This window comes from Vicugna pacos, chromosome 14, assembly GCF_048564905.1.
Source record: "Vicugna pacos chromosome 14, VicPac4, whole genome shotgun sequence".
NCBI classification, from domain to species: domain Eukaryota; kingdom Metazoa; phylum Chordata; class Mammalia; order Artiodactyla; family Camelidae; genus Vicugna; species Vicugna pacos.
This window is the reverse complement of record NC_133000.1, coordinates 13,273,107-13,298,058: the sequence shown is the minus strand read 5'-3', so window position 1 is coordinate 13,298,058 and position 24,952 is coordinate 13,273,107. Positions and strand designations below refer to the sequence as shown.

Here is a 24,952-nt window from a genome sequence, read left to right as displayed (position 1 = left end):
CCAAGTCCATGAATCTATCACCTGGCAGATCCCTTCTTCCAGGTGCAAGCGCCTTTTCCTCATTCATTCTTATCAAGCAAACTATTCAAGTAGAGGCCAGTTGGAGAAAAGACTTCAGAGCCAATAGACGTGGATTCAGACCCCTGCTCTGGCCTATACACTGGCTGTGTGATTCTGGGCAAGATCACTAGCCTCTCTGAGCCCGTTCCCCCCTGTGAAACGTGGACATTATCTACTTTGCTGGTTTGTTGGGAGGATTAGAGGTAATTTATAAATAGTGTTTGTATCCCCCTGGAAAATAGCTGACACTTAATAAATAACTCAAATGACTGTGTGTGTGTGACAAAGGCTTCATCTCAGAACTGGGAACAGGCTCTGCTCTGCCTGTTCTAAGATTCTGATCATACTAGTCTTCCCCTGTGTGGTCTGCCAATCACCACCGACCTCAGAGTCTACAATGGCCCTGTTCCTGCCCCTCCAATGTCATGCAACCACAAAGGCCACTGCAAGTTAGAAAGACTCTCCCTTGGGAAGTTGTGGTCACCCCTTTCCTAAGGCACCAGCTCAGCGTGCAGAAGTCAAAGCACGTGGAGGACTGGGGTGTCCTCTCTCTTATTTGGGTACCACTTCCTCGGAGCTGCACATTGGGGTACTACCTCCATGAATTCTGTATTGGACCCTGTGAGGCCATGTAACTGAAGCCCCAGGAACTGGGCCAGCAGGTTCCTGCACCACAGGCCTCCCGGGGTCCGTCTACCTGGATCCCACAGGAAGACAAATTTCTCAAGTCTCAGGTTCTGAGACCTCACTCCAGCTGGGCAGCGACAATCAGCAACAGCACTCGGTTCTGCAGAGTGAGAAGCCACGACTCCACAGAGAAGAGGCTCAGCAGCAAGAAAGAACTCTTCTCGCCCTGAGGACGTGTGGCGAGCTCTCCGGCGGGTGTGTGAGTTGGGGGGCGCAGGCAGGAGCACTCGAGCCCCTCGGAGAGGCACCCGAGAACAGCAGCGGGGAAGCGAGGACGGCAGCCCTGGCCTCGGATGATGGGGTGCCACACCCCCAGTGTCAAGGGCAGAAAAGGGAGAGGCGGTGCCAGCAGAGCACAATGGGTGCACTTGAGGTAAACTGGTCTCAGATACACGTTGCACGCGGGTGTCGTCAAAAAGAGCCCGACCCCGAGGTTTTTATTAGCTCCATGGAAAGGCCTGGCTAAGGTTCTGGTCCTGATGAGGTCTTCCTCGTGTCACGAGCAGTCATCCCAAATGCTAAAGCAGAGGCTGAGCAGAGGGCTGGCTGTCCCAGCAGGCTTCTGACAAGCCCCGCCACAGCACGGGGGAGGACGCCTCCCCTGAGCCCGTGGGGCCAGGCAGCGCCGTCCACGTGCCCAGGACGGGATGATCAAGGAGGCCCGGGGAGCGGAAGCACCAGGGCTGGAGAGGGGCCCCACAACCCTGCTGCCGGCCGCTGGTGCCACGCCTGCTGGGCTCGAGCCTCGGCCATGGGGAGGGGGGCCAGGCCGGCCGGGGTCTGCGCCTGCCTGCGGCTTTCAGATGCACTGCTCCTCATCCCGGTCATTCAGGAGCAGAGACCACTTGTCCCCTCTGTCACTGGCCGCAGTGCTGTGCCGAGACAGCTTGTCGGACTTGAGGGAGGACAGGGACACCTGGCTGATGTAGCTGACCTGGTCCCAGGGTGTGGCCCGGGGGGAGTCCCGCCGCCGGTCGTCCATGCCGATGTGCACGCTGACCTGGGACGCAGTCAGGGGCTTCATGCGGCCCTGTGCCTGTGCCGCGTACCACTCCAGCTCCGGCTTCTTATAGCTGCAAAGCAAGAGACCAAGAGCACGTGGACCATTCTGGACACACAAGTTGAACCCCGGTGAAGGCCCCTTGTTCAAGTCTTTCAAGAACAGGCAATATCAAAAGCTCATGGGTTTTAAATGAAAGGCCACTGGACTCTGAAGGTTCAGGTAAAGTTCACCCAGTTTAGAAACCTTCTATCCAAACATCTGTACACGGCAGGCTGTCGTTAACTTCCATTAAATAAAAGCACAAATAAACAAACATCTATGTTTAAAAAGGAAAAATGGTAACATACAGGGATCCTACGCCTACATATTTACATAAACAGCCCTCGAGCGAAATAACCGGAATCTCCAGGAGCGTGGTGAGCTGCTTGCTCCAGGTGTGGATGAAGCATTACACCAGCACACGCTGGGCTCCGCTCCGGGCAGTGCTCTGGGCCCGGGAGGCCCCTGTGCTCAGTGGACGACGCCAGCTGCTCGGGGACTCACCACTTGAGCTGCAGTGACGAGAGGACCACAGACACGGAGGAGGCCGCCATAGCTGCCGAGCCCATCCATGGCTGCAGCACGATGCCGATGGGCATGAAGACACCTGGCCAGGGAGGACGGTGCTCAGGCCGCAGCCCAGGGCGGAGCAAGGAGGGCCCAGCCTTACCGCCCACCCAAAGCTCTCCTCATCTGGGCGGCTCAGACCATGTGCCCGCAGGCCTGAGGCTGGCTGTCTCAGACCTGGGCAGTGAGGACTGGGGTCCCCCACCTGCCCTGACCTTCCTGGGACCGTCCACAGGTGGCATCACCTGTTTCGAGGAAGCTACAGAGGAGCAGGGCATCCTAGGGACCCGGATGGGCAGCACCTCGGACTGGTGACCACGGTCCCCATCTACATGGACTGTCCACCCTCAAGGGCATCAAAGCACCTTGAAAAAGGGCAGCAAGACCAGGTCCCAGGACAGAGCCAGGAGACTCAGACCACTTAAGGGCAAAGGTCCATGGCAAAGGCACAAGCACGACAGGGAATCAGCCCTGAGCCAGCTCTGGGGCCAGAGGGACACCGGCCTGAGCTGGGGCTGAGGCCGACACGCTGGTCCACCGTGTGAGTCAGCACTGACCGCTCGGGCACAACAGGAAAGCCAAAGGTGGGAAAGTCATGTTTAAAAATACGTCTCAGCCCAAATGGGAGCTTTCTTTGTGAAAGTGTCTGGAACTTTTATCTCTCTGGTGACACAGATTCAATGGGGGAAGGAGTTAGGAAGCAGAAAACATCCGTCTCTTTTCCTGGTTTATTTCTGAGCCAGGGTAAAACCTGGGCAGGATTAATTTCTAAGATAAGGCTCTGAAGCATCAGGCCCTGTGCCCAGCATAAAGCAGGTGCCCCATAACTGTTAATAATCATTATTCTTCAGACTGTCTGTCTTAGTAATGTTTCAGAACAAAGGGCCACAGTAAAGAGTGTCAAGCATCTTGGCCAGCTTTGCAGAGAGGCCTGGAGTGAATGAAGGCTTGAGTCCTCTCTGCAGTTTCTCATTCAACTTTAGGGACTTACAGAGCAGAACATAATAAAATCAACTCTGCATACAAGGTTCTGGCCGCAGCTGGGGTCAGGGGGCACAGGGCAGCGAGGGCCCACCTGCTGCGATGGGTATTCCGACCAGGTTGTAGATCAACGCCAGCACCAGGTTGAGGCGGATTCTCCACACAGTCCTCTTGGAGAGGTGAATGCTGGCCACCACGTCGAGCAGGTCGTTCTGCAGGAGAGAAACACGCGGTGAATCGGGAGCTGCCCTGCGGCCCTCACCGCTCCCGAAACGAACGACGGGGTGAGGGAGATGCAGCCGAGCTCACTCTGATGAGGACGACGTCAGCCGCTTCGATGGCGACATCCGTGCCCGTCCCGATGGCAATGCCCACGTCGGCCTGGGCCAGGGCTGGGGAGTCGTTGACCCCGTCGCCCACCATGGCGACCCTCTTCCCCTCGTTCTGGAGCTCCTGGACCTTGGCCACCTTGTGAGAAGGCAGCACCTCTGCAAAGACTTTGTTGATGCCAACCTGAAAGGAAAGGAAAACAGTCAAAAAGTAATTACACGAGAATACCCAGTGTTGGCAAAGGGTAGGAAGAGGCGGAAAAACCCACGAGCCATCCCACCTCCCCTCCCCTCCCCCTCCAGGTTCTGTCACCAAGCCCTGCAGATTATGGGTCACACAGTAACCAGACCCCCTGCTCCCATCCCAACGCCCTGCAGTGGTCTGGGACCCTCACTGGCCTCCTGCCCTCATCCCGGCCTCCTGACACTTTTCTCTAGACACTGTCCCAATGATCTTTCCAAACAATGATCATTTGGTCACCTTACTCCTGCTTGAAGACCCCACTTCCTGTAGGACAACATCTGAACTCCTCCGTCCGTCAGCTGAGGTCCCCCAAGAGCAGGGAGCTGGGCAGGGGTCTGACCTGCTCTGCCCGGGCCCAGCTCCCTGCCCCAGGGCCCAGTGGGTCCACACTGCCCTCTCCAACTCACCGCCACTTTGCACCTGCTGGCAGTGCTCATGCTGCCTGCTCTGTCCTGCAAAGGTCAGTGCTCCTATCCCAGCCCTCCCCTCTTCTTCACCTGACAATCCTGACTCAGGCCTCCTGTCCCCAGGGAGTGTCCCGGCCGCTGCCATGCTGAGGTTAAGCTGGTGGCTCCCACACGTCCTGTGCACTCTTCCGCTGGAGCACCCAGCACTCGGTTTGTACTTGGTCCCTGGGCCACCCTCCCCACGGGACTGTGAGCTCCTTGAGGGCAGTGTCCTCTTCACTCCTCCCCACCTGTCATGGGGATGACTCTTAATAAGTGCTTGCTGAATGCACAAATGAGTTTTAACTAGGAGGGGCTTCTCAAGACGTCCATCATTTGCAAGGATGGCTGAGTAAAGAGAGGGGCTGCTGCTCCGCTATTAAGAAGCAATTCATTTCCAAAGGCCAACAGCCTTACACACACTTTTGGGAGGGGTGATATATAATTTTCAGGAGGTTGCACTGGAGCCATCCCCATGGGGCAGGCCAGGCACACAGCAGTGCCGTCCTCACGCCCAAACTCAAAACCAAGGGCCACAGGAGAACTGCCAGGATCCAGTCATCTAACCAGTGCAGAGTGATTAAGAGCTGGGCCGGCAACACACTCCTGTAACATAAGGGCTACAAGGTTGTCTAGTTCAGCCCTCAGCCACGCCCTTTTCCTCACGGCAGAGACTGGGAAATAGAGAAGTTAGAGCTGCTTTTCCAGGGCTGCAGCCAGCTGTGCACGAATGACGACACACAGGCCCCAGTGATGTGATCTTTGTGGCACCGGCAAGGTGGCCCCCTGCGTGGTGCACACGGCTCAGAGCAGATCAGAGCACAGGGGGAGAGAAGCCCCCAGAGAGGGGAAAAGACCAGAAGCAAAGCTGAGGGCTGGCTGCACTAGGGCTTACTTATTTTCCTCAAACTGTTTCTGCCAGCTTGCAATCGCTTGTAATTTCAGAGTGGAAGACATCCCTGGCCCCCGGCTGCCGGCCCATACCTGGGTGGCGATGGCTCTGGCTGTCTTGCGGTTGTCCCCCGTGATCAGAACCACGTCCACACCCATGCTCTTCAGCGTGTGCACGGCCAGGGCGGCCTCCTGCTTGACGGCATCCGCGATGGCGATCATCCCACAGAGCACACCTGCAGCAGACACCCCCAGGTAAGTGCAAGCGGAGCACTGCGCAGCCCAGGCCGAGGAGCAAATGAGTCCTCAGGACGGGAACAGTCTTCATTGCATCACGTTACATGCAAAACCCAAAACACCAAGTTATATGACAGAATATGGTTTTGATTTTTTTCTAAATTTAAATACATTTATAGATGCATACAGAAGTTTGGAAGGACTATCAAAAAGTTAATAGTAGTTCTCTGAGAAGTAAGATAATAAGGGATTCCATTTGCTTTACAGTTACTGAAATTTTCCAAATTTTCTGCAAGGAAAATCTATAACTTCGCAGAGTACCTGGCTTGTAATAACTCAATACCTGTTTGCTATTGAGATATGAGAAATATAACAACCACAACAAACACTACATAAAAAGTGACAAACATCCAAAGAGCTAGAAAGTCAATCCTTCTTTTTTGTCTCTTCCTACAGAAAACACCTGTGTAGAATTTTTTTTTTTTGAGTGAATCTTTAGATACTGACAGGAGGCATCTGAGGACTGAGGTGTGATGGGAGCTGCGAGGGTGAGGATGTGTAAGAGGCACTTTGTGCCAGTGCTGGCATTGACGACCTGAGGGACTATGGGTTTACAAGGACTCAGGAGGTGTGGTGGGCGGAAGCAGGAACAAAAAGAGAAAATGGGAGAAGAGGGGCATTCAAAGTACAGCAGTTAAATTATGCCTTATTTACATGTAGTTTTACTTTTCTTGGCAGAAACTAATGTTAACAAAGTGATATTAATCTACCTGAGACGTAGAGCCCAAGATACGCCCTGAGTTTGATCTAAGGCACACGCGACCCCGAGCAGCTCTGTGAAAGCCGCAGGGGGTCCCGGCACGCAGATCACCCTAGGGTTTACACGTCTTGGAAAGGCGACCACCGTTTCGCCTGCAGTGATAGATGAGAAGGAAGGCTCTCAACTGCCAACGCAGACAGAAGCAGACGAAGACGGTGAAGACAATTTAGATTCCAAAGGGTAAGGAGGCAATGCCACCTCTACTCTGGTGGTAAAGACGGAGAGGTGAGAGGGAACTTGGGACTGCGAATCAAGTGGAAAAGACGGCAAGACCCCCTTTTTCCAAAGAAGAACTAAAAATTAACAGAGGGGAAGGTTTATTTTTAAAATAAGAGGACTCTCTTTCTGCTTGACATCTCCAGCGTCAGTGGTGGGAGCACGGAGGGTAGGGCAGCAGGGAGGTACCGTCGATGGCCACCAGGATGGCCGTCTGGCCCTTCATCTCGTGATCGGTCATGGCGTCGCTGACGTCGCTGGTGACCGTCAAGCCGTTGCGCCTCATCCACTCTCGGTTTCCGATCAGCACAGAGAAGGTCTGTGGGGCCGCATCTGCTCACGAGAGTGTGTGGTTATTCCCAAAGAGCCCAATTTCACTGTGAGAAAGCACTGAAAACTATGGGATCCTGTTAACAGCAAAACGTCTACTTGACCACTCTGGGAAAGCTACAACCTATTAAGGGCCTCTTGGAACATCATCCTTAAAGGACCAGGGGAAAGAGAATAATTAACGGGCAGAACCGTGGTGTGAATTAAAATGTGTGAAGATGTTACAAACGTATTAAACACAGCGTAGTGTCCCTGTTTGCCTTCAGAGGCGCCACCTGCTGCTGCTTCTACAGGGGTTAGAAGCAGCTAGTTATTTGTCCAGAACCAAAAGCGAGTGTTGACTAGATTCATCACTGCTCGGTAAAGTGTCCTGAGGTGAATCAGCAAATAATCACACAGACTACACGTATGAAATGCTTTAAAGCTATACGTCCTAAAAGGCCTGGTGAGTCTTACACCTGTCACCTCTAGCTACATGTGCCACTAACTCAGGCATCACTGCACACAGATCAGTCCCTGATAGGCAAATGAGACACCTTCTCCGCAGCAGTGAACCACGGGGCAAGCCTATCGTGGCACCCGGTGTGGCTGGGCCCAGCGCCCATGGGCTGAGCAGTGGAGATTGAGGCCAGGGGTACCTGTTTCCACGGGGACGCTGCTGACCCCATTCAGGTGAGCGGTCCGTTCGCTCTGCAGGCGCTCGCCCTGCGCCAGGATACCCTCCACGCTGCTGACTTTACAGCCGATTCCGCAGCCTGGCACCGCCTGGAAGTCCGTGCAGTATCCCATGGTCTCTGTTCCAAGTTCCTGTGCCAAAAGGGAGCAGAGAGGAGGCAGAAAACAGAGAGGTGAGTTGAGGGGGTCAGGACAGAGACCGGGCTGAGGGCAGGGGAGAGAGCAGCAGCCACTGGGAGTTAGCAGGGAGAGGAGGGTGGGAGGCGAACTCCAGGGAAAGGTGACGAGACTGACTATCAAGTCAGCAACTCTCTCTCTTGTCTGACACAGACATTTAAAACATCCTAAGCTCGTCTCCTGGAGTTCAGATGCCTGGTGATACTGATATGAATTGCTTTTCTCCTTTCCAGACTGCAACCTGTCCAGTATCACCTGGCATGGGCATCCCCACCTGCTCCAGAGGGGCTTGTTAAGTGGTTTCCAGACCACACAAATCAAGGCCTCCATGGGGGCAGTGGCTCGGGTGCCAGTGGCAGCAAGGAGGAAGGTCCTGGGAAGAGGAAGGAGTCAGGAGGTTTCCAGCCCAGCTGGTGAGAATGGGGAGGCCGGGAGGGGCAGGGCTGAGCCACACCCAGGTCCACCTACCTCTTTACAGTATCTGGTGACTGCCACGCCCAAGGGGTGCTCACTGCTGGCCTCCGCGGTCCCCACCACAGCGAGAACCTTCCTGAGGGGCAGCGTGGCCATGTCCACGAGCAGGAGGACCCGCATGACTTTGGGGACCCCATGGGTAATGGTGCCAGTTTTGTCAAACATCACAGTCTTTATCTGTCAAAACAACCACATCTCAGTGACCAAAACCCAGATGGCAGGGACTCTCAGAGTCCACACAACTGTCACTTAACCCATCCCAAACAGGGAACAAGATTCCTTCATGACACATAACAGAATCCCAAGGTTCAGCCACTTTTGCTGCAAAAACATTGTTTCCCTCTATTCAGTTAAAAAAATCCACACTCCTGTGGCTTAACCTTGACCAGGCTGAGCCAAGAACTCTCACCCTGATGTAACAGGTGATGGCATGGCCTGTCCCCCGGACAGGAGTACCATGCAGGCTTCTTCTCGGGTCGGGTTGGCAATGCGACCCTGGAGTCTGCCCATCTCCCTGTCCACTGCTACCTGCAGAGCCAACCTCTGTTTTCTCTGGCCTGCATCAGTGCTAAAGCCTATGGAGGACAGGGCTCCTGACCTCCGAGTTCAAGAAGGAAGGGAGAGCTCCTTGGCTATAATAACAAGCAACCACAGAGCAGTTTGGGGACCCACCCAGCTTGGTCAGAATCCAGAGTCCACCAGTCCCTGAACTTCATGCTCCCCCAAATGCTCTGTGGGGTCAGCTGCTCGCTGTGCTCAGACTGTCCCACAGGCTTGGCTTTCCCATTTAGCAAACCACAGACTCAGCTTTTGGTCCTGAGTAGAGGTTTCAACGCTATTAGCTGGCCTGCCTCCAACAGTTCTCGCCTGCTTTCAGTCCAGCCCTCACTCTGCCGCCAGGGTGCTCCTCCCAACACATGGGGTCACACAGGTGCTTCAGACCCCTCCGTGCAGCCCTGCTGTTCTTTGGTTAAGTTCCGGATCCTTTCCTAAACAAACCTCCAAGGCCCTTCGAGGCCCACTCTCCCCTCCTTCCTCCCTCGATAGCCTCATCTCCTGTCAGTTTCTCTCTCGATGGTTTCCTTTCTGTTCCTGACCTCCATGTGCCAGGCGCTGGGCGGAATGCTGGGACATGGTGGTGGGGAAGTTCATGGCCTCCAGTCCTGTGGAGTCTGAGGCTGGGTGGCACAGCCTCCCTGGGTCCTTTCCATGTGCTGTTCCCACCACTAGGACACTCTTTCCAGCCTCCATTGTCCGCTAACGCTCGCTCCACTGTCAGATCTCAGACTAACCCTGTGTCTCCCTCCCTGACCACTGCACCACCCCTACTCCATTCAACACACACAAGTCTACGTCAGGCTTTGGCTAAATGGCGCCTGCTGTTTACTTGCTCCATGTCAGTCTTTCCCACTAGGCTGTAAGCTCCTTGAGAGCCAGAGCGCACACAATAAACGCTCAACGAAGACCAGAGACGTAAAGGAAGTGACGGGAAGGATGGAAAGCTGGGGACTGCTGGGAGTCCAGAGGCTGACCCTTCACACACACTGCCACTCATGACCACCCTGAGCTCTTGGGCCCTCCCTCATCCCATGAAGGCAGCGCTGCTTCCTTCCGGGGAGCCCGGCCACCTGGGTGGGAGCCCGGCCACCTGGGTGTGAGCCCGGCTCCGCAGGCCTTTGGCAAGTCACCCGGCCTCCTCCTGGTGGAGTTCCCACACCCGGAAAACCACTGTTCATAAAGCACTTAATGTTGTCCCTGCTTCCTGTTTTACTGAATTAGCACTGCTAACCCCACCCTCTTTCAGGTTTTCCTCCTCATATGAAATTTAAACAGATACTACTTTCCCTGAGACTCTGAGGTAGATACAAATCGCGCAGCACACAGCTGCAAGACCCTGCCAGCCAAGACCCCGAAGGAAGCTGGGGCCCACCTTGTGGGCCATCTCCAGGGGCTTGCCTCCCTTGATGAGGATGCCGTTCTGGGCGGCCACGCCGGTGCCCACCATGACGGCCGTGGGCGTGGCCAGGCCCAGGGAGCAGGGGCAGGCGATGCACAGCACCGTGATGGACGTCTGGAACGCAAACCGGAAGACCACCTCCACCTGGGAGATATGCTTGTTGGGGGTCTGACAAGAGGAAAGAGACGGGCGCAGGTTGAGAGTTAGATGAGGCGTCACGCAGAATTCTGGCCACGTAAGAACATTCCAGGGCAGGCAGGGGACCCGGGATGGCGTGATGAGCTGGGGTCTAGAACACGCAGTGTGCCCCACTCTGCTCTGGTGGTATCGTGTGGTTCACGTCACTGTTCTGTATCCCACGTCTCCAACCTGATGCTGCAGGCTTTCCCCGGGGACAGGCATTATGAGAGGAGAGAGTCACTTAAAAATCCCTGACAGGAAATGAGCAGACTCTAGAATGGGACCGTGCAGGTCCACACTCTGGCTCTGACACTAACTTAACCTCTCCGTGTCTCAGCTGCCTCACGTACGAGATGGATATGAAAATACCCATCTCACAGGTGGTGGTAAGGACTAGGTGAGATATATATAAACACATACGAACATACAAATATACTTAGGGCAACACCTGGCATAGGAGAGGCGTCTGAGAAATTTTAACTATTACATTATCATGTCTTTTACGTTATCATTATTATTTTTAATTATTATGGAAGCTATAAAAAAAGTATAGGTCTCCAAGGAATCTACTCTAAGGTAATAATAATACAAGTGGGAAAAGATACAAGGATATTTATCACAGTGCTCTTCCATAATGGCAAAAAACTGGAAACAACCAATAAGGGACTGGTTAATTAAACTGTGGGCATGGCATGCATAATGGGATGTTATGCAAATGTTAAAATGATGATGTATACCTATACTTACTGACATGGAAAGATATCAGTAACATTGCTGAAAAAAAAAAAACAAGCACAAAATGGCACATGTAATGATTTAATCAGTGCAAAATTATCTGCCCTTATCTGTATATAGCTTTCCAACAATCCTGGAAAGATGTTCACCAAAGTGCAGAAAAATGCATTGGAGGGGTAGCATCTGGACCCATCTCTTATTTTCTTCCATTTTCCACCATTGTTTTCTTCATAAATCCAAAACAAATGAAATACAGGGCTCCTTCCCAGTTACCTGGTGGCACATACTGGCATTATTATTTGCATTATGACATCCTGAGTTATCTTGGTTGATCTTTCAAAACAGCTGGCGTCTCTGGAGTACAATGGAGAGACGCTATATTCACTTAATTACAGTAAGAAGCATGTTTTCCAAATCAAGGCTACAGACTTCAATTCTCTTCCACCTACCCTTTGTTCTTTGACTTTGAAAGGCAGGATTCTAAAATAAGATACATCACTTGGGGTCATTTAATTTTTACGGAAACTGCTGGACTGAGGTAGAGGGACATGCTGTCTAAGTCATAATGTGGTTTTCAGAAGTAAAGAGGAAGTAACTTTTTTTTTTAAACCCAGAAATTCTTGTCAAAATGACACCTGGCACTCTGAGGGGACGGGGTGGACTTCCAAAAGCTGACTCGAACTCTGGCCCTACAAGCGATGTTCCCAGAGCAGAGTGGTAACAGTGTCTTAAAGGAACATGCGGTACCTCTGTTGCCAGCATCCTCCCTGATGTTGCGGAGAAAAACAAAAGAAGCAAAAGTAAGATGGAAAGGCAGGGAACAGCAGGAAGACATGTATCCCAGCTTGCTGAGGACAGAGTTTCCCACAGCCACGTGCCAACGAGCTGCTCTCCCACAAAAGCCACAACAATAGGCAGTCAGGTGCCATAACAGCCCTGAGAAATTCTAGGATCACAGGGGGACTCTTAGAAGCACTGAGATCTCTTTAGACATCAGAAAGTGTTTAACTTGGGCATTTTTCATTTTAAGATAGGAAATCTGAGGGAGAAAATAACATTTCAGTGAATGACATGCACCCTAGGAATATATGATGTGCCTTTAATTATGGATAGAAATTTTCTTAAAAGGAAAAAACTATCCATTCTGTATTTGCAGTTTCTTATGTTATGGCTGTAAGGAAAAATACACATTAGATTGGGCTAAGGATGAGATATTTTTTAAAATGAGGTAAAACATTGTTCCACTCAGTGGGCAGTTATCGAACACTACTAAGTGAGCTATTAGCTCTTCTTGTCCATCAAGGGGACACCCTCAGCACTCCTGACATCTGGGGCCGGGTCATTCTTCGCCGTGGGGGCCTGTCCTGTGCATTGCAGGATGTTTGACAGTGTCCCTGGGCTCCACGTGCCAGATGCCAGTAGCACCCCCTCCTCAGTCATGACAACCAAAAACATCTCCAGACACAGCCAGACCAAAATTCCTCTCAACTGCACAGCGCTGATGTACAGTTCTTGTTTCTGAAGCAGAAAAGCTTTTTTGCATTTTTTTGAAGTTTTATAAAACTGTATTTCCTAAGATAGTATTCTACGCCCACTTCTTAAACTCAAAAATGTATATTCTGTTGCCTCATATATAATGTTCAATAAATAATTATTATAAAAAATTAGCATTACTTGGGAAGCTGCAAGGTTAGATAGTATATATGCACATAGACAACAAAAAATATTTTTTTTCTTAGAACTGGTTAAATATTATCATGCCATCAAAATTGTGACGTGACCTATCTTCCATGATGTGTTCCCTATAACCTCAAAAATGGCCAATAGTGCAAAATGCAAATGCTTTAAATGTTAGAACTAACAGTCAATGGTGTCTGAAATTATCAACCTAGAAAGCAAATGGCATCTTTAGTAAAAGCCTGCAGGGGAAGAGTGACTGACTGTCCTACTCTGGTTAAGATTTTGCTGCCAACAAGTGAAGCAAGCAAATAAAATGTAATGGGTAATTAAAGCCCAGTGAGTCTCAGACATGAAAAATAAAGGATTAATGGCAATCGACTGTTTAAAACCCAACAACCATACTGCCCACAGCATTCAACTTACAGGAAAGTATTTCTGAACAACACCAAAATCGGTAAAACCGATTACAATCCATACCACCGATGTCAAAGTTGAAATGATGATGATAAATGGGACAAAATATCCACTAAACCGGTCAGCCAGTTGCTGAATGGGTGCCTATGGAAATAAAACACCGAGACCGCGGGAAATTACTTTCTCCAAAGAAATAAAACACCACAAGCCTGGACTAGGACTTGGATTCCTAGCTCCCTCATTAACTACGTTTATTAGTCAATAAAATCTGCCTGATTCTATGGGACTCTTGGAATGACTTCTAAAAAGAGGAAGCTAAAGTTATATTAAGACTCCTTAGTTACCTTTGACATCTGAGCCTCTTCCACCAGCTTCACGATCTGAGCCAGGGTGGTGTTGTTGCCCACGTGGGTGGCAGTAACGAGCACAGAGCCGTGGGCGTTTATGGACCCGGCGATCACCGTGCTGCCAGGTTTCTTGGTGACCGGCATGGCCTCTCCTAGCAGCGGAGGGGAGACCAACACCCCGCGCTCAGCCTCACTTGGCACCCCAGGGTCCGGCCAGGGGGTTGACACCCACTCCAAGGGACGTGCACTGGTGGCCTCACCTGTGATGAGGGACTCGTCGGCCATGGTGCTGCCTTCCAGGACTTTCCCGTCCACCGGGAACTTGCCCCCGGGGACGACCTTGATGGTATCGCCACGCTGCACCAGCTCCATGGGCACCTGCTCCTCCCTGCAACAGCCGCCACCTGGTTACCCCCGGGGCGGCGCACGGCACTCACCCTCCCAACAAATCGCCGGGCTGGTTACACTACACTTGCTTTGCACTGAGTGGCAGTGGTCATTTTATCTGCCATTTACAGGCTGAGCCGATATTAATACTGTGTAGCTGCTAAGTACCAGGCACCATCCTCAGCCCTGGGATACGGCTGTGAGCAGGACAGCCAAGTCCCAACCCTCATGAAGACAACTGTGGAGGAAACAGACAACAAGCAAGACACTTCAAGGCATCAAATAAGTGCCGTGAGGACAATACTGTGACTGGAGGGCTTCTCTCAGTGGCGGGGGAGGGGAGAGAAGTCGGAAGGCCTTGCTGGAAGATGACATTTGAGGAGAGACCTGCACATCAAGGGGGCCCAACATCCAGAGAAGGAAAACTCCAGGGAGGAAAAACAGCCAACGCACAGGCCCTGCGGTGGGAAGGAGGGCGCCCCTGGGCGACAGGCAGCTGGTGAACACGGCTGGAGGGACCTAAGTGATACAGGCAGAACCCAGGTCATATCGGGTCTTGCAGAGTAAAGTAAGCACTTTGGATGTGAGGTTTTGGTGGGAAAGTGACACGAGCCGGTTCACAACCTCATGGTACCTCTCCGGCTGCTGCACGGGCACGGGCTGTAGGGGCAGTAACAGGAGCTGAGAGAGGAGGGTGGCTGTGGCAGGAACCCAAGCAGAAGACAGCAGGGCACGGGCTGGGGATGAGGGATGGGATGCTGGGACCTCTTTGGGGCAAGACGCGCCACGGAGATGTGCACATGCACTGAACATGTGAGAAGAGATGCCAGCGCCAGCTCTCCTATTTCAGTCTGAGCAACTGGGTGGATGAGAGGACATTTAACGAGATGGAGACAACTGTGCAGAAGTGGCTGCAGGAGAGAGAAGAGAAGGAGGGAGATGAGATGAAGATCTCCATCCCAGCACGCCGGGTCTGGGATGCCCACCTGACTGCCACGCAGACACGTCAAGCAGGGACTCGACAACAGGATTCGGGCTGAGGGAAAAGGTCAAATCTGGGAGCTGTCAAAATATCGATGGTTTCAACAGCCTGAAATGGTATGAGTTCACCCAGGTGTGCGGCTGGGGGAGACCTCGGCCCTGGGGCACTGAGCAGGCGGAAGGGCCAGCCAGGGGTGTGGAGGAAAAGGAGAGAGTGAGGCCCCGTGGGAGGGGCACCCATTCCCAGCGCAGCAAACACGCAGATGTCACTATGCGGACGCAAATACACGTTAACTTTCATCAGGTGCTACGCCAGGGATCTGTGGACTTCAGTGCAGTGAAGCTACATCTTAATAAAAAAGAAGACGGGTTTTAAAAGGGACAGAAAATGGGGGAAATGTCGGTGAGAGGCTGAAATGAGGATTAAATAAAAGCAATGGAAATTACTTGATGTCTCTGGCAAAAGTGATTTCAGAAATCAGTGGAGGAACAAAGCCAGCGAGGAGAGCGCGGGAGGGGAGGAAACAAGGCAGCAGCTGAAGACAACCTTCAAAAAAAAGTTCTGCTGCGAAAGGGAAGAGAAAAACAGCAGAAGAGGGCGTGGACTAAGACAGGAAACTGTGAACTGTGCATCTGTGTGAAGTGTCTGCAGGGGGAATGTCTCACAGAGAGCGAGAGACAGACGGGGGGGGGGGGGGGGGAGGCAGAGGGGAGGGGCGACAGGAACGGAGTGATCCAGGGAGCAAGGCTGGCCTCTCTCTGAAAGCAGCACATGGGCTGAATTTACTTACTTGTATAAAGAACATTGGCTCATGAACAAATGGTGATAAAGTCAGAAAGGTATGCGTGCAGAACACGTAGGGCTTCAGGGTTATTTTACACCTTCCCTCCATACTACAAAGACTACATTTAAAGGATCACAGAGAGGAGCATACAAAAAAGCCACCCTACCTAAGAAGGAAAAAGATGCGCCCCTCCTTGTCCTCAGATCAGTGGAGTGGCCTGTGCCCTGGTGGTCCTGCCGTCACAGGCACTCCGAAATGAAAGGCAGAAAGTAAAGGCAGTCGCCCAACGCTTAATTTCCAATCTGAATGTTTTCACATCTCAAAAGCTCTCATGTCACTAATTTATAAGAGGAAAAATAGCCAAGATGCACAACCACTGAGGAGTGACCAAAGCAATCACATCCTGAGGGGGCCCTAAAGCACCCGCTGCCCGGTCACACAGGGTCCTCCTGTCCAGGAGACAGTTTAGAGCAGGGCTGAGAGCACGGCTCTGGGTCTCCAGGGGCCCATCCCTGCTCTGCCACGCCCCTGCCATGGACTCTGGGCAACCAATTTCCCCTCACAGAGCTGTGGGCTCCTCCTGGGAGGGGCACGGTGGCACCCACCTCATGGGGCAGTGATCAGGGTGACATCAGTCTATTTGCAGTGCTGGGTAGTGTTCCTGGAACACAGCAAGCTCTCTGATCTCAGCTATTACTACCATAGTTCTGATTCTTACTTAAAAGCCAGAGTCTAGGCAAAACCCGGTGCTGCTGCGCTTGGTCAGCCTGTGCCTCATAAACTTTCACTCACTCACGTCTCAAACACTGGTCCACGGGCTCAACAGAGGCTCACTCAGTGCCCATGGGCGCAGGGGACCTGCCTCGGCCTCAAAGGGCCGTCTCTCGGAGACATGGCCAGGAAGCCAGCAACAGTGTGATGAATGCTCAGCACACAGTGGGAGGGGACACCAATGGTTGCTCAGTGGCAGGAGAGCTCGGAGCATACGTCGCACTGGATGGTAAGAATCAGCAGAGACAGGGACACTGGAGATGGGTGACAGTTCCACAGAGGAAGGCTCCTGAGCAGACGCCCCAGAGAGAGACGCCTCCTCCCCCACTGGAGCAGCAGGGGAGGCAGCTTGGTAAGCTGAGTGACAGCCGGGTGACAGGAAACTGATGGATTTCCCATCGCAGCTTCTAATTCCAAGTCAGAAGTGAGATCACAGACCAACAGGGAAAGTGGCAGGGCCAGAGAGATTTCAGGAATGCGAAGTGGTTATAAATAACCACTGCCTAGAATATGAAAATGAAGCTGACCGGAGAAACACAGAAGCCTTAATTTGTAAAAACGTTCCTGTTATTGAATAACGCTTTAAGAGTCAGTATATGTAAGTGCTAAGAACATGGACTCTGGAACCAACAGCACAGGTTTGTTCCGATTCCACTACTGAATACCTGTGTGACCCTGGGCCAGTTGCTTAGCCTCTCTGAACCTCAGTTTCCACATCTGTACAATAAGGATAACAAGAGTTCCTTCCTCATTAAGTACTTTTTTTTTTGTTAGATTAAATACAAACAGGTTGGGATAGTGTCTGGCAAACAGTAAACGCTATATAAGTTCCAGCAATAATGATAATAATCATTATTGTTTTTAATATCTGCCAACCTTATAAAGAAAAAAAAATCCATTTTTATTCCTTGGCAAGTTGAACCCCTATCTCTCAGCCTGTCTGAATCCTCTAAATCTTGCAAGAGAGACTCAGCTCATACTCCATGTTCTGTGAAGTTCTCCTTGACCATTAGCCTTCCTCTTCCAAGTCCCAGAAATACTAGTCGTCTGTCCCTCTCATTTGTCATTCTGCATACACACCCGCCTTGAACACTTGTTTATCTTTCACAGTATGTAAATGCCTTGTTCGCCTAACTGGATCCAGAGGAGGGATCTTAGCACACAAGTCTCTGCTGGCCCTCACGAGGTCTCACACAATGTCATGTACATGACGGGTGTTTGATGTGCATACACAGACTGATATAAATTGATCAAGGACTTCTGATGAAGATAACCCACCTGATGATTAAGCTGTCTTCACCGAGAGTCACGACGGTGGCTTCCGTGGCTTGCAGAGACATGAGTTTGGCAAGGGCTTCTGAGGTTTTGCTCTAAGAAATAAACAGAATATAAAATGAGGGCTACAGTAAGCTGACCTGTGCAAACGCAGAGCATCACTCACAAAGCTGCTGTGAGAGAAAACCCTGCAGAAAAAAAGCTGACCCTTAACACAGCCACTCCACATGCCTGCAGATCCTCTCAGGATGGGAGTTGCTGCCCGTTGGCACACAGCCATGCCAACTCCACTCTGAACGTGCAGCGCTGCCAAGTCCTATGACTGCCATTCAGAGTGAAGAAACAATACCCATCTGCCCGCTGACTGATGTCTTTTAGATTCAGTGGAATTTCTCTTTGGACACGAGTCCTGCTCTTTTATAAGATATGCTGAAATCTGGGTGTTAAAAATGGCAGGACCCCATTGTGGAAATGTGGATTTCTAGACTAGTGTCACGCCCAGTTAGGTACTAAGAGATGACGTGAGCTCTGACCTGAAGCCCAGGGTTCGTCCCACTGCACGATGCACCTGAACAAAGCCTTTAGTAATTAACCAGATTAGCTGGGATTTCAGAAGTAGTGACCAACTTGGAGATTAGTGGTCAGAGCACCTAATTATATGCAGGGCTAATGTTTCTTTAAGTCTTGCGAGATTGTGTATAAGCGGTAATTCTACACACGGTGTTCAGACGAATTAGGGCTTTTGTTACTGAGGAAACAGCTCTCCCTTTGACCTGAGGCTGCAGTTACCTTTGTCACGTGTTCCAGCCACCGTCCGAGGGCAATGAACACGAAGAGCATGGGAGGAGTGTCGAAGAACGTCACGGGGCTCCTCTCGGCCTTCTCAGCGATGGCCACCACCAGGATGACCAGGGAGTAGATGTAGGCGATGCTCGTGGCCAGCACGATGAGCACATCCATGTTGGCCGCCCTGTGTCTCAGAGACTTGTAGGCCTGAACGTAGAAGTACCAGCCTCCGAGGAACTGAAAGACGGCCAGGGAGAGGGACGGCTGCAGCTCACGGGTAACCGGAGGCCCCTAGGGGCCGCAGATACCCTGGGCTCGCCCACAGTTTCAAGGTTACTTTTCCCTCCGTAATTGATGTTTATGAGATGTATCTCCTGATTCAGAGGACTTCTGGCCACAGGCATGGTCAAGGGAGACCTTTAAAACTCAGAGGACTACCCAACCTAAATGTTTATCTATACAGAATGGTGAAAATGGTGAAAGAAATCATGGTGCGTGTATACTGTGGACAGTGCTATGTGGTCCCTGAAGAGCAGGTGCTAGAGCTGCTGGTGTCAGAGATGCACATAGTACACGGTAAGTGGGAAACACAGTTGTTAATCAGTATATCCAGTAAAATCCTATTTCAGCCTAAAAAAAGCCTGTGTCTGTATTATGTGAATTACATATACACACATACATATACGCATAAATACAAATTTTCTCTATATAGATGGAGATCTGGAAAGACACACCCCCGACAAGTAATAATACTAAGGTAACCCTTGGGAATGGGACTGCGCTGGAGGCAGGTGTGAGTAACGAAAGACTATCTTCCCCTTTTCTTCTACTTCAGAAGAGTCTGAATTATTTACAAGAGATGTACATTTGTAATCAAAAAGGAAATACTGAGAAAAAAAATCAGCCTGCAAATATTTGCCCCAGATAGTCCTAAACTAAACATTCTAATATTAAACAAATCAAGAGCCTTATTTTATATTCCAAAATACATGAAGGACACACTTCCCACTGGAAGCACAGCTAGTTCCTTAATGCGGTCCTCAGGCTAAAAATCCCGTGAGGCCTGTCCCTGCTAAATTATGATGTCCTCAGGACAGTTCAGTCAAGACAGGATGCTGCAGAGAAGTGAGAGCTCCAGCCTGGTCCAGCTGCCACTTCTAATAGCAGAGGTGAGCTCAGCCACACAGGAAGCAAACTGGAGACACACGGGCTCACCATGCCTTGCAGCAAGGGGGCTGCTATTCTGGGGGAGTTCGGTCATCTGTGGAACTGAGAGTGAACCAGGTCCCTTCTAGCCCCCGTGTCAGAGGACGTCCCCCTGCTGGTCACAGGACACAAGGCAGCAGTGACGGGCTGGGTGGTGGGGAACATGGCAGTGAAGCGGCGCCTGGAGCACACCGAGGGGCCGTGCTGGCCCCACACAGGCACGCGGGGCAGCTGTGCCCCTTTCTGATACGCACCTGGACAAAGGTACACAAGATAAAGAAGATGAGATTGAGAATGGACAGTCCTGGGATGATGTTGTGGTCCAGGACCATAGACTCGTGCGGCTCATTGCTGGGTATCAACATGTAGATCATTAAACCCATGACAGGGATGCCGAACACCAGGCTGCACAGGAAAGACTTCTTCCACCTGGAAAGCAGCGCAGCAGCACCGACATGTTAGGTACCATCTGTTGCCAGGCTTCCGGGCTGGTCCCCTCCTGAGAACTCGGTTTGAGACTTGTCTCTGTCACAAGTCTGGGACAGACCACCAGGGGCTCGAGTGAAAGGAAGGCTCCCTCCCTGACACCGGCCATCTGAGGGGACGTCAACAGTCTAAACCTCGCTGCTGCGTCCAGAGAGGTTCAGATCAGTCCCCGCCTGCCCAGGGCTGGTGGGTTCCCTTCAATCTACAGATGAGGCCACCAAGGCCCAGAGCTGAGAATTCAGCCCCAAAGAGGCTGACCATCCTCAGTCTACTGCTCTTTTTCCAAAACACAATCATACACAGACTCCCAAGAAAAAAATACATAAAAGCAACATTTTACTGGTATAAATGTACTTATACATTCAACTTTTAAACTATTACTTAAAATACAGTGCAGCTGTCTTGATGAAGCCTGAAATCAGGGGTCACAGGTGACAGCCACGGTCTCACGTGAACAGTAGCATCCATGAAACTCCAGCCGAGCAGCTGTGAGCCTGTGCCTGAGCCCTTGTCTGAGAACCATGGGCCCGCGAGACTGAGGCCTTAACTCTCGGGCTGCAGCCCCAGGCCCCGAGAGTCAGCCCCCACCAGCTTTCCAGATGCCTCTCTGGCCAGTCCGCTCTGTGCTCCAGGCAGGCCAACGAGAGCAAACCACGTGAGTCCCTAGAGAGCCCCCACCTCCCACTCCCTCCCTCAGCCCAAGTGCACTCATTCTCTGAGGCTCAGATCACATGTCCCCTGTTCGTCAGCTTCCCAGACCTCCCAGAACCCCCCTGAATCACTGCTCACCCACTCTTCCCAGCCCGCATATGGGCCCCTCTAGAGTAGGGATGAATGGTATCCTGTTCATCCCTAGCACCCAGCACAGTGCCCTGCATCCAACAAGCAGCCTCGGGTTTGTTGAATGAATAAGTGAATATCTGCAACAATGAATGAACCCGGGTCTCCTGCTTCCCCGGCAACTTTCTTTAGCCATGATTCCTGTCCTCGGATCCCAGTACTAGAACCCATTCCAATAAAGTCTTAGTCCCTTCCCCCCAACCTAAGTGCTGTCCAATCTATTAGCCACCTGCCCTAGGTCGCTATATTAATTAAAATTAGTTAAAATTAAATGATACTAAAAATTCAGTTCCCCAGTCACACTGGCAGCACTTCATACCGGGCAGTGCAGATATAGAGCGTTTCTGCCATCAAAGAAGCTCTGCGGGGCAGTGCTGTTTTAGAGGATGCACAGAACAAGGGTAAAGGGTACTGATCCAGCAGAAGGTGCCATGGGACGGTGGCCGGGGCAGCAGGGACAGCCCCAGGACAGAACAAGGCAGTCAGGCCTGGGGGAGGGAGACCCTGTGACGGAGCTATGGTTGATATTTCCTGTTCTACCTACTGCTTTATCTCCACCTTGTGGTCCAAGTGATGAGCGGTGGGGTTCCTCTGGGCCGGGGAAGCACGAAAGCCCATTTCCTTGTCATTAAGAAGAGGAAACAAGAAAAAAGGCGCTTGGTTAAGACAGGCATCAGCAGAGAGCATTTTACATCCTTGGAAACGAGAACGTTAATCTGAAATTGCCTCCAAGACGGTACTCGTTTTTCTGCTCGCGACTTCTTTACCCAAATCACCCTCAGACCATGTCAGAGGCTCAGCGCCACCTATGCCTCCAGGTGACCCCTGCCCCACGCTGACCAATGCTGAGTTATAAACGCAGGACCTGTGAGTTGAGGAATCCCTGGGATCGAGTGGCCAGGGGCGATGGTTCTCTGCATGAAGACACTGAGGTCAGGGGCTAAGCCCATGTGCAAAGCCCCAGTGTCGTCGGAAGCGCCGGACCCAGCGGCAGGTCTCCGGGCTCCAGCCCAGGCTCTCCCACCCAGCAGACCTTGGCTCCCTCAGTCTCCGTGGTTTTTTCAGGGATTCTCTCAGGCACTTCTTGCTCCTCCACCCTCTCTGCCTTCTGGGTCTGATCACTAAATCTCTGACTCCTTTTATGAAATCACACAGGAAAGGCCGGCAGGAAATGTCCCGTCAGCACAATATAAAGAGGGGCCTTAAGAGTCTGATGTTGGGATGTTACACAAAAATTAAGTTATGGTGGGAGAAAGAGCACATAAGACGGTCTAAAGATAAATCTTTGCAACTAAGACTGGCCTAATTCCATTAGGAAAAGATGCCCAGAGGTGCAGGAATGGGGGCCAAACACTGGTGATAACCCCTGAATAAGGACTAAGAGGGCAGTGGCCGGCTGGGTGGAGGCCAACACAGGTACTCTAGACAGCATGGGCCCGGAGACGTGCTGGAAGCGTCACCTGGACTCTGTCCATCGTCAGTGCATCAGTCCACTTCTCAGCCAACGTCTTAGCCTCACTGAAGCTGTATCACTGCTGTTCTTTGGGCCCTGTGGTGCGGCAGGAATGGAACGCCCCCCGAGCTTGCAGCTGTGAGATCTGGGGTTGAGCACCAGTTCTGCATCCCTCAGCTGGGTACCAGGGATCAAAGCCTCTTAACCCCTCTGGGGATCTCTCCTCATCCGATAAAGCAGCCACACTGCCTGCCCCTAAGACTGATGCACTGTATCAACAGCAGAAGCAGGAGCTGCATGTCAAAGAGCTCTGCAAGGCCGTGGAGCAGACATCGCCCCTAACACACACACGCACACACACACCTGTGCACACACATAACACACACACAGACACCGTTACAGACAACAACAAGCCTGCTACAAGATGTTTCATTTCATAAGCAGTTTCATAAATAGTTCCTGCTTAACTTCACTCATCCTTACCATTAGTTACTACAAGTTAATCTTGTTCAGTTTTGACTCTCTCAACCCATTCAGATCACTATTAATGCTCATCTTCTTACGGTGTGATGTAATACAGACCCGAGGAGATGGAATGTCTGTGGACAAAGTGAGGAAGGAGCAGGGGGAGGAGCACAAGACACTAGTAGATTTTCCAAAGCAGAGGTGACTGAATCCTCCCAGGGCACAGCAGGCCCAGGACAGTGGTCAAATGCAGCTAATTCCTCCCAACACCAACATTGCTTTGGTCTACAGATACTTCACACAGACATAAATAATACTTAAAAATTACAATTAGGCAATTGAACACCATGTGCCATAGAATCGGTGATACTGCTGTTTCTCAGGGAATATCTGAAATGAAAACAGGAATAACGTCTTTTCCTCCCATGTCTTTCTTACCCATTCACTGCTTTTCCTGCTCAGATTATCTGACACTTACTTAACCTCCCTTATTTCCATGGGAAAACTTGAAGGGTTTCAGATGAGGTGACTTTCTTTTCTTCTTCTTGCTTAGCTGTGTTTTTCTTATTTTTCTACAATGACTATAAGTCAGTTTTTAAAAAGGCAAGTATAATATTTTTTAATGAATGACTTACCCCAATAATTCTGACAATATCCCGCGGGCCGATCGTTTCAGGATCAAACTTCACGTGGGCTTTGCTGGTGGCGAGAGCCACAGAGGCGTAGGTGATGCCATTTGTCCTTGTGAGTCTGGACTCTATGTTGTGAACACAGGAGGTGCAGGTCATCCCCGTGATCTGCAGCAACGGAGGACAAACGTCCCACTCACCCAGGATCCAGAGGAGCCTGTCAGAGGCACACAGGGAGCTGGGCCGGCAGCGTCCCTCCCGAGATGCTGGACTCCCAACCCCGGGTGCAGGATTTTCATCCTGAACATTCCCCCAGGGGCTTTGGAGATACAAACAGTGGTTCTTCACCAACTCAGGTACAGGAGGCCAATCACTAAGCAGATGGCAACAGACGGGGGCTTGACTCCCAGCTCTGAAAATGAAGGGCTTTCGCAGCCCCTCTCTGCCCGGTCTCGGCTATGTGTTTCTGCTGCCCGGTGCTGTGTGCACTGATGTGAGAAAAGGAGTTCCAAGTAAGCCAGCCACCCCTGTGACAGGTATCAGGCCAGCCAGACAATGCACTCTTCTGAGTATCAGTGGTCAGCACTTCCCAGAATATTAACTAAATACAGGCATAAAATGTCTGAACACATGACAATGTAACTATTGATACTGCTTATTTAAAACAAAACAAAACACACATCATAAAAAAAAATTGTTCAAAATAACTATTTCCACCTTTCCCACTAGTAGTCTTGATCTAGAGTCTCCCCGCCATGGCTGACGCAGACAGAGACGTGCACATCTGGACCTGGAGGTCCGTGGTGGGGCCGATTCCAGCTGCAACTCCCCAAGTACTACGCTCGCCCCTCTGCACACACCGAGGCCCGTCCAGGGCAAAGGGTTTGCTCCACAAAGAACACCACTTATCAGAAGCTCAAAGTGCCACTCATGTCCTCAGTGCTTTTTCTTCAAACATTTACTTACCGCTAACAGCAGTGACTAAACAGTGAGGAAGTAAAAGACCCTTTTCCCTCAGTAAACAGCATTACTCAATTCCTTATGGGTTCCTTCTAAGTCTCCCTTTATTTGTACAAAAAGAGCTTCATGCAGAAGTGCTTGTGAACACAGCATATTCGAAATACTAGACGTATCTCTTGTCTTTGCCGATTTGTTGACGTGTGCAGCTGGCATCAGGGGACAGTCAGGACATAAAGCCCCCACCTGTGCCTTCCCTCCCAGCTGCACTGGGAACAGCCACCCCCCTGCGTTCACCTCGGACAGAGCACCGCGGGACACTGCGGTCACCGATCACCTTCTAGGCCCCGTGCCTACAATCAAGCCCTCTTGGTCTGCAGTGGCACTGGTGGCACTGGCCACTCCAGACCCTCTGACAGGCCAGCTTGCCTCTTGGCCTCGT

At 51.4% G+C, this 24,952-nt stretch overlaps 1 protein-coding gene across 4 annotated transcripts in view; it reads right to left on the bottom strand.

The window, feature by feature from the left end:
* Positions 1-1,138: 1,138 nt before the first annotated feature.
* Positions 1,139-24,952, bottom strand: part of ATP7B (ATPase copper transporting beta) — a 61,928-nt gene continuing 38,114 nt past the window's right edge. For 3 of the 4 annotated variants that reach the window (XM_031684579.2, XM_072976176.1, XM_072976177.1), the window contains 17 exons: positions 23,560-23,721; positions 21,551-21,627; positions 19,935-20,109; positions 18,478-18,711; positions 17,692-17,783; positions 13,750-13,877; positions 13,487-13,641; positions 13,152-13,286; positions 10,107-10,301; positions 8,171-8,353; positions 7,489-7,657; positions 6,710-6,853; positions 5,341-5,483; positions 3,647-3,850; positions 3,432-3,549; positions 2,294-2,396; positions 1,139-1,820 (listed from right to left, as the gene is read on the bottom strand). In XM_031684579.2, coding sequence (XP_031540439.2) covers positions 1,547-1,820; positions 2,294-2,396; positions 3,432-3,549; positions 3,647-3,850; positions 5,341-5,483; positions 6,710-6,853; positions 7,489-7,657; positions 8,171-8,353; positions 10,107-10,301; positions 13,152-13,286; positions 13,487-13,641; positions 13,750-13,877; positions 17,692-17,783; positions 18,478-18,711; positions 19,935-20,109; positions 21,551-21,627; positions 23,560-23,721 — 2,691 coding nt within the window. In that variant the 3' untranslated portion in view covers positions 1,139-1,546. The remainder of the gene's footprint in view (positions 1,821-2,293; positions 2,397-3,431; positions 3,550-3,646; positions 3,851-5,340; positions 5,484-6,709; positions 6,854-7,488; positions 7,658-8,170; positions 8,354-10,106; positions 10,302-13,151; positions 13,287-13,486; positions 13,642-13,749; positions 13,878-17,691; positions 17,784-18,477; positions 18,712-19,934; positions 20,110-21,550; positions 21,628-23,559; positions 23,722-24,952) is intronic. The other variant, XM_072976178.1, reaches the window with a different exon arrangement.